Consider the following 9,346-nt stretch of genomic DNA (forward strand, 5'->3'; position numbering starts at 1 on the left):
GTGTCCTGGAAGGCATTGTCTTCCTGTGATGAATGAATACGCTGGCTTGGCGATTAATCCCAATTGTACTGGAAGGCCTGCTTGCCTGTTTTCTCCCACAAGACCCTGTAAGACCTTCCTCGCTGCCGCTGGCTACAAAAGGGGGCCTCCCAAAATTGTGCTCATTGACAGCAGACCAGGAAAGGGAGTCAAATCTTCAGATGACAACAGTTCCTCCTAAACAGAAGCCTGCGGTCTTCCATTGGTCTTTTAGTGGTGAGAAAAGGGGAGAATGTTCTCTTCAAGTCTTCAGTTGGAGAATATGGGTCCTTAGGCACATCGCCACCCATTCATTTACGGAGCACCCTCACGATAGTTTAGGGGATCTTTTTTTAACTTCACTTCCTAACAATAGGTCCTTCTGGAAGAAGGGCTTGCTAAGGTCATTGGCTCTCTTCTGGGCAGCTCACAGCTCCTGGACTTGGACAGGTTAAGCACCGTAAAGATTCCGCGTGCCAATGCAGAGGACAATCCCTCAAAATTCAGAAAGAGTTTCTTAAACCCCAGAAAAAAGGAATGAGAGGAAGGATGAAAGAAAGAAAGGGGGACAGGACGGGTGAGGGAAAGGAAATAAATCCAGTAGAATACATATTTCCAAAACCAAAAGGACAAAACAATTCAACTAACATATATTCACCTTTATTCTATAACAGAGACATAAATAATTTTATGAATTCATATGATCTGTACAAAAGACAAAATAAGATATTGCACTAAGTTTAGATATGGGACATTTTGGATTTCATATCAGCTAAACAGATAAATATATACAAGTCAAGGAGTTAAGGCAAAACCAGATGATACTCCAAACACAACAGGTTTGAGACATAGGTGTAATTAAAAAGAGGGGCATCCATCTCCAGCTGATAAAGTGGTCATGCCTAAGGAAAATAAATCCCTTAGGTTTTTAATAAAGTGGTTATTATCGATCATGGTCCTTAAAATTAGCAACAACATTTAAGATTTCCCGGGGAGGAGAGCAGTTTCACGATGTTTGGGGACTGAGCAGGTAGAACTCGGATAAGCAACTTCTTCCTTGTCAGATTTATGATCTATTCTTCCTATTAGAAAATATAATTTGGAAAATAGGACTCTTTCACATATATAATTAAAATAAAACTATGAAGCATTCTCTTTTCTTAAGGGAAGTCATGGTGGTGGTCTCGGTGAGGGGAAATCTGGGGACGAGTCACCCATTACCCTATTGGTAGAGCGAACACAAAGCCAGTGACCGGAAAACAATTCCCAAGTGCCTAAACAGAACAAAACAAACAAACCCCCAAGGCATAAAAGCATGTGTGACCAAGGTACCAACATGGGATACAGTTCTTTGGCACTACCACACTGACCGTCGGTGGAAGTCAGAATTCTCACGTTTTCTCATTCCTAGACCTGGTTGCCAGTCTTTTAAAGACAAAGAAAACTCCACATCTGGAACAAAGTCAGTCATTCCAGGAAATTAAACTCAAGAGAAACCTGCGGACAGCTTTTAACGGTTACAGCGACGCACAGACAGGTGTCGTCTGGCGTGAGTCGTGATCCGCTACACAGAACGCGCACACACACAAATAATCCGTGAAGCCGGATTGGTTCGGACAGGCCTAGAACCCTGAAAGGGAATCCATACTGACCCATGAGGAACCAATAAAAGACATCAATCCGAGGATGAGGAAATGGTCTTCCAATAACGCAGGGGTGGGCGGCCCCTCACCTGGGTAAACACCACGGAGAAGCCAAACTCTATAGGGGGAACACCAGGAAGCCAGAGAACGTGGAATACTGCCAGCCGCCGACCAAGTTACCTTTCTCCAGTTTTAGGTAAACTTTATCCTCTTTGTCTAGGTAGAGTAGGACTCCGTTAGTGGCGGCTTCACGAGTAACATCTTTGTCCCCAGCAAAGGCAGATATTACTGGTTTTCCATTTAACATCAGGTTAACCTACAAGAAAAAAGAAGGAAAAAAAAAAAAAACCCCACTGAGCTCTCTTTTAAAGTCAAAAAAATCTAGTAGGGATAATAAATGGTGTCCTAAGAGGCCCGACCTGGTAAAATATCTGATGTTCCGTGAAAACACCCTCTTCCTTTCACACCCGCCAATGGCAGCAGCTAGACTTAGTATGTCTACTCAGCTGGGGAGGGGAGGGTGTTAAAAATAGAGTGAAGTTTCTTCCTTAGAAATTTCCAAGTATGCCTACAAAAGACTGCCATCGGTGGAGAGCAAAGGAGCCATGTGAGAACTGGCTCTACCAGTCAGCACGTAAGTGAAGCTCATGACATACTTCATTTACTTCGCATGTTCAATAGCATCCTCTTGGTAAGGAAGCAAGCCTGTGGCTTCCCAGTGTCTTAGGAAGAAGAGACCCACGCCCTTTGCCCTGATAAAGCAGATACAGCAAAACCCTGCCAGCTTCCTTGCAGGTCACCATGCAGTCGTGACATGCCCAGTGCTGAAAGTCATTTGAAATTACGGACTGTGAGCAGTGTGATTCATTTTTCTGTTTTTCCCGATAAGAAATGTGTATGAAAAATAATAATCGCCACTACCACTGAAGAGTTTAATGATGGATAATTAACAAAGAATTATTCATAAACTCAAAGTTATTAACAAATAATAAATTCAAAATGTATCTACTTTTCTATACATTACAATTTTGATTATACTGTGTTAAACATTACACAGACTTCTAAAGAGTGGGGCTTGGGAAAAGCTTTTCCATAGTAGGGAATTTGTTTACTAGACATTCATTCCTTTTACAGGAAAAAAAAATGAATAAATTAAATCTGAGGCTGATCAATTTATCCACTCACTATAATATGTAAAAGTGGCAGATGAGTGAATCTATCATTCACGTGGACATATATATAATATAAATATTGAGCATAAGTAAAAAGTTGTCTTAGAATTCCATAGACAGGTATTAACCTTATTGGGTGTTTGTATATTTTAACATTAGAGGAACTAGCCCCACTGTTGCCTTTGAGTATAAGGTCAAGCCCATGGCCTTAGGAAGCACAAAACAAAATATATCATGAACTGCAGAACTGCAACTGGTAAGAATTCCCCAGCATTGGAGTAACTGAGGATACACTAACACATCACACATGCCTGTTAAAAAAGTATATTGAATAATTGTTCCTTCATAAATGTATTCTTCCTGGCTAACTGTCTCTCCTCATTTTTAACAATGATGGCAAACTTGTTCTTATTTAGTAAGTGCTCATAAAGATATGCTAGTCTTGCAAGTTTGTTCCTTACAGGTTGAAATAATTTTGCACATGCACTGAGTGAGATCAAGACCCTACAAAGAGATTTGTGTCCCTGGGTTTTTACTAAGCTGTGTTTTTTTTAATGGTTGCCTGTTATGAAGGTAATAAGTTCAATTGTTTATTCTTTCTAGATGCTTCTTGTTACATGCCTTAATGGATGTAATAAAGAAGAAGATTTGAAGTTAAGTAATTTAAAAATAAACTACCATGAAAAAAATAAACTGCCACGGATGGTTGTTTATTTTTACGGTAAGAGCTCACTCATCTTTGGATAAACACACAAATACATAACCCACAACCAACAGACCCCATTGTCTGGGGATACAGAGGAAACAGGGCAGGACACGTACCTGGATTGTCTGGCTCTGGTAGACCTTGATTACGTGGAAACTGAAACTGTAAATCCCTTTCCTTGGGGCTACAAAGACAGACTCCAGCGTGAAGAAATTACCCACATTTACTAGGATCTACAAATAAAAGTAACAAATAACAATAAGTTATTGTGGTATTCTCTTCTGTAAGTATCAGCGTCTTTCTTTTTTGTCCTGATCAACAGCTAGCTTAAGAAATCAAGAATAAAACATGGAGTTTGAGTTTTTTCCTCTTTAGCAACTTGGAAAATGAATTTCTATATTGGAAGATTCTTTGGTCATTTAAATGGCAGAGGAGAAATAAAGTAAATGCTTTGTATTCATGCCTCAATTTCCAGCAAGACCCTGTGGCCCTGGAAACATCTGGGTGACATGTGAGGGCTCATGAATTTATCAGCTTTACCTTGAGAGTCAGATAAAGGAACCTGCCAGGCACTCCCACCCTCCCCCCCGCCCCTGACACACCTTCACAGCGATGTCCAGAGGTGGCATTTCCCAGACAGCCAATTGGCGTTCATGGGCCTCTGCAGTCATTCCCGGACACATCACACGGAGGCCAGGTCACTCCCTCTGCCATGTGACATAATCCATGACACTGAACAGCTGGTGCACAGGGCGATCTGGAGGCCAGCCCTCCTTGGAACCGCTGACAAGCCTCTCCTAAGCGCCATGGCATTTTTCCCTCCCTGTGCCACGCAGGCCTCAGTTCTGCTTTGGCCATGACTCAGCCTCTACAGGCTGCCAAAGGGTAGGGCGTGAATAAGGGCAGGCTGGGGCCCAGGTGGTCCTCCCCTCTTCCTCCCAGTGTTCTGTCCATCACCCGCTCATCCACCACCTGCTCGTTGTTTAGAGTTTAAGGGTCAAAAGCGACCAGTGAAATCATGTACTGTTTCCAGAGACAGCAAAAATGCATTTGTTTTCCTGCATCTACTGGTTATGAAATTAACTTTGAATTTTAATAAGTGACCCCTTAAACCAAATGTGCAAGCATCACATAGGTAAGTCCTTTCCCATGAGAGAGACAGAATGTGTGTGTGTGTGTGTGTGTGTGTGTGCGCGCGCGCGCATGCTGGGAGAGAGGGACTTGTAAAATAACTAGGATTCCTTCCATTTCTCTTCAAGAAATAAATCTGTGACATTCAGAAAAATCAGATGTCCCTTTAAGTATACATTTCCCCTATATCAATGGCAATCTGCTGCTATCTATTTAAACTCTACATTCATACCAATATTAACCCTGCAGCGTAAGTGCCTCGAGATATACTATTACCTCTGAGCAGTGCACTAGAATATAGTGACACTCAGGTAGATACAGCAGGCTCGGCCCCTGACTTAAAATCCATGCACATGTCTAATTTTACTCTGAGATTTCCCCTTCTTCCAAGTAAGCATCCGATCTGATGATCAGTGATCTTCCAAGAACCGATCACCAGTCATGCAATAATCCCCAACAGAAGCTTTACCAAGGTCTTCCCCAAGCACATTTAAAATAACGTGAGATACTCAGTGGGGACTTCCTGAATCAGATACAAGTAGCATAATTCATCAGTAATAACGGAAATGGCTGACCAGCGCTGACTCCCCATAAGGATGGATGTTGACTTGACATGGTAATTAGAGCATCCAGGCACATTGAGATTATCACTAACTGGGTCTTGTCTCTAAGACGCATGGCTCCTGAACAGAAGACTAAGCCCTTCTCCTCTTCTAATTGACGGAAAGGTCATTGAAAACGCACAGTACAGAGGACAGTGCGATGCCCACAGTATTCCAACATTTAATCAATGCACTGGAATACAAGCCAGGGGTGGTGCCAGACTTCCCTAGATTTCCGTCAACGTAGAAAATACTGCACTCCCAAAGGGGCTGCTTAATTCCTCAAAAATCGTGGCCCTCTGATAGCAAGCCCCACAAAGGCATTATCTGCCTCTGGCCAGCTGGAAGTGCCCTGCTTAGGGAGCATTAAGTAAGGAATACAAACGCCACCACCTCCCTTCCCTGTCACATCCTGCAGTGGTACCTCTTCACCTGAGCTCTTACACATGTGGTTTTGCATACAACTGGGGACTACGCATGTGACTTGGGAATTAAAATGCGTCTGGATGCTCTTGACAGTTGAAATTGAAACCCTGGCACCAGTTTTCGGTTGTGAGTCCTAGCTAAAGCTGAGCTGATACCCTGGGGTTTGTCATTACCTAAACCTCTGAGCTCCAGGTCTCTAAAAAGAAGCCACAGATTTCATCAGTTTCTGTGCCATTCCCTACTGCCAACCCTAAAGTCTGCCCTTCCCCAGTAACGTGCAATTCTCTGAAAGGACGGGAGCGGGGGGAGGGAGAGCTGGCTGGCTCCCCAGCGCTTCCCTATGCGAGCTCAGCGCCTTGCTCGATTCCCTCTCCCTCCTGCTCCACAACTTTTCTGCAAACACCAGACAAGGGCTTCCCCTGCGACGTGGATGGGGATCCCAGCAGTGGAAGGTGAGCTAGATCCAGCCCTGGCACGCTGCTCACCCTCTCAGGCCACCTGCAAGATCTCTGCAGAGAGTGCCGACCCCGGGAGCTCTCTCTGCGGAGAAGCCTCTCCACCTGGGAGAAACAACTCATTTATCTTGCAGTCAGAGGGTGCCATGGGAATGGCCTCATCAGCACCTGCAGAAAGGGGTCTTAGCCAGGGGGGCCAAGCCCTGGCCAAGAGATTGCCAAGTCCGGGCGCCGGATTCCAGCCAGCCCTACAGACCTGTTGCTGTTAAACTTGTCCTGAGCTTCTGCTTCCCGGCTCTGCATTCCCAGACATTTCCCCTCGGACCCAGCAGCCTCTTCCGGAGGCCAGGAGGGAATAGGGGCGGACGTTGCAGTGAGGAAGACATTTGAAGTTTCAGTCCCAGACATATTTGGGGAGGCGAGCGCCTAAATGATCCCCCACATTCCAATCAGAGGAGCTCAGCCTGAGCAGGCAGCCCCGGTCTGAGCTGCCCGGCAATCACCCCCTCCCCACACTCCTCACCGTGCCCCGCATCCCTAGGAGTCTGACCTGATCGAAGTAAATGATGCGCGTCTTGTTGCTCATCTCGGATGGTTCGTGGTTGGTGCTCCGCACCGCCGAGAAGGCGACCTTGGAGTTGGCCGCCCGGACCGAGATCCCCAGAGGGGAGGAAGAGGAGCCCTTGGAGTCCGTGGCGGGGTTCGAGTCGCACACCACTAGGCATTTGCCCTCCAGCACGATGGGCTCGGTGTCGTTCTGCGCCCAGACGGGCAGAGCGGGCAGGGTGAGGGCCAGCAGCACCGCCGGCACCATGGACAGCGCCCGGCGCCCGGAGCCCATGGCGAGCCGTGGGGGCAGCCGCAGCCGGCTGACGCTTCTGCTCGCCTGCGTCGCCTCCTACCCCGGGGCCCGAGCTCGCGGAGGTGCCAGCGGCTAGATCTACAGCGCTGCGGGAGCCGTGGCAGTGGCGACGCTCACAATGCCACCAATTCAGTGGCTTGAAGTCAGAGTCTCCCCTCGCGCTCGCTCGCTGGCTCGGTTACCTCTGTCCTTTAAGGAGCTCATGCAGAACCCCCTACTCCACCCTCCTCCACCCGAGAATCAGCCCTGCCTCGGGCTCCTTCGCCCGCCCCCTTGTTCCCAGACATCTAAAAAGTCTCCAAACCCTTACACTCACGCCTCAAAGGGGATGATGATAGTAAAGGCTCACCCCAAACCCAAGCACCTCCAGGTGAACCTCGGATCAAGAAAAACGAAGCGGGGTTCAGAGAAGCCACCGAGGCGGTGGGTGCCGAGCGGCGCTGACGCTGGTTCGGTTCGCGTCCGGCTTGCGGCAGGGACGGGTTACAGAGACAGAAGGTGTTTCCCGGGCTGAGAGGAACGCGAGGCTGTGTTCATGGCCAGGACTCTAGCGACTGCCACTTTCGCTCGGTCAAAAACCACCCAGAGCCTGGTGTCCCTCGGTGTAGGGAGCGGCCAGCCGGGTGCCCAGCATGGGAAGCACAAATCTGCGGGATCAGTCCCAAGGCGCAGGGCGGCCCGCCGGCGGGTGCTCTCCTGCCGGGCCGCACGTCCGGAGTCCCTGCGCACAACTTTGTCAGTCCTCGCGCAGGCGAGAGAGCGCGGGGCGGGCACACGCGCGCTATTTATAGGAGCGCAGCGTCCCCGGCTTTGGCTCCCAGCTCACCCGCGGGCTCCCGGGAATGGGGCAGAAGGAGTCCGGTGACCCAAGCAGAACAGCTCCCGCCTGGCGGTTAATGCTCGGGTAAGCAAGCAGGTGCGCACAGCTTCCGGCTGCCGAGGACCAGGTCCGAGGCCCCTCCGCCCCGGGGAGCGCGCGGCGCGGAGAGCGAACGCGCAGGGAGAGGCGCCCACAGCCCCGCGCTTGCCCCCAGCTAGGCGCCTGCTCACCGGCTTCTCGGTCTGGGCGGGCGGAGGGGGCTGCAGCTCTCCTCGCCCCTCCCCAGCGCGGGACTCCCGCGCCGAGCGCCCTCCGAGCGGAGCGCGGCGCTGCCAGCCACAGCGGCAGAGCTGGATGCGAGGCGAGGCGGCGGCCCCTGCCGGGCACTCCGACCCGGACGCGGGGCCCCGCAGGAGTCCCAGCTGCTGCTGGCCCAGCGCCCGCCCCACAGAGAGCCCTGGGGCCTGGCGAGCTCTGGGAAGCCTCGGGCGGACTCAAGCCCTCGAAGGCCGCTGGGAGGAGGTGCTCGGTGCCCTGTGCCCCAGGAACGTCAGCCTGGGCAGCCTCTGGAGCGCGCCTTCCCGCTCACACGGTGAATCCACCCCAGGCAAGGCCAGAAAAAGAGTGAAAGAGGGAGCAAACTCGGCAAGAATAAGTATCCCAAAACCTGTACCCCTAAAAAAGCCAACCCCACTTCTGAGAATACAGCTCTTTCCTCCTCTCTGATGTGCCTACCTCCCCACCCCCACCCTCGCTCGTTCCACCCCACTGTCACTTGGACTCTGGCAACATGTATCTTCCACCACCAGGAAGGAAGGGCTTGTCTCTGTCTGTGACCAGCTGCGTGAACTTGACCAAGTCACTTACCCTTCCTGAGGGCGAGACTCTGCTAAGACCCCACAGCCCTCCAGTTCTGTGATGCTTCGGGGTCCTGTCGCGCCCTCCCCAAGACCCTTCTAGACTTCCAGCTGTCAGAGGGCAGGCAGGCAGCGCATCTTTAATCAAAACAGCATCGCCCTCAGCCACCCAGATCTCCCCCAGAAATGTACTAATTGAAGGGATGTTTGTTGAGCAACGTCAGCCACGGATGGCCCCCTACTCCTTCCTGAAGGGAGGGCAGTCATTAGCATGAATCCGAGCCCCCACTCCCCACAGAAGCCACACCTACATCGCCAGTCCTGTCCCTCAAAACAAGGTCTGGCAGGAGAGCCAGCTATTGAGCCATAAGCACCCCACTGCAGTCCCAATGGGTAAAATCAGAAACACTCCTACTGGTTGGTATTTCCCTGGCGGGCCCACCGCTCTATAACCTCGCGGCTCAAGAGTTGGTGCCTGGTGCCATAAAAGCCGCCAGACCCTATTCCTGTCTGGCCAGGACTAGTTGTAACTGGCAGGTGTCTGGGCCACGCTATTTGTGACCATGTTGAGTTTCACTAATCTAAGCTGCAACGGCACAGGGTGACCTGGGGCCTTCTGAAGACGGCCACCCCCATCCCCACCCCCGAGCGCTG

At 50.1% G+C, this 9,346-nt stretch overlaps 1 protein-coding gene across 1 annotated transcript; it reads right to left on the reverse strand.

Annotated features, from left to right (window-relative positions):
* Nucleotides 1–656: 656 nt before the first annotated feature.
* On the reverse strand, nucleotides 657–8,048 carry CBLN4 (cerebellin 4 precursor). Its single transcript, XM_090285329.1, has 3 exons — nucleotides 6,704–8,048; nucleotides 3,656–3,772; nucleotides 657–1,977 (listed from the first exon to the last, which is right to left on the reverse strand). The coding sequence occupies exons 1-3, from the start codon at nucleotides 6,992–6,994 to the stop codon at nucleotides 1,780–1,782; spliced, it is 606 nt and encodes a 201-aa protein (XP_090141455.1). The 5' UTR covers nucleotides 6,995–8,048; the 3' UTR covers nucleotides 657–1,779.
* Nucleotides 8,049–9,346: the final 1,298 nt, after the last annotated feature.

This window comes from Furipterus horrens, unplaced genomic scaffold (assembly GCF_987537825.1).
Source record: "Furipterus horrens unplaced genomic scaffold, mFurHor1.1.pri manual_scaffold_8, whole genome shotgun sequence".
Lineage (NCBI taxonomy): Eukaryota > Metazoa > Chordata > Mammalia > Chiroptera > Furipteridae > Furipterus > Furipterus horrens.

Coding starts and splice junctions, on each gene's coding strand:
- CBLN4 (XM_090285329.1), bottom strand. CDS start 6,994: ATGGGCTCCGGGCGCCGGGCGCTGTCCATGGTGCCGGCGGTGCTGCTG. Junction 3,773..6,703: donor GCATCATTTACTTCGATCAG/GTCAGACTCCTA, acceptor TTTTATTTGTAG/ATCCTAGTAAATGTGGGTAA. Junction 1,978..3,655: donor ACCAGAGCCAGACAATCCAG/GTACGTGTCCTG, acceptor TTTTTCTTGTAG/GTTAACCTGATGTTAAATGG.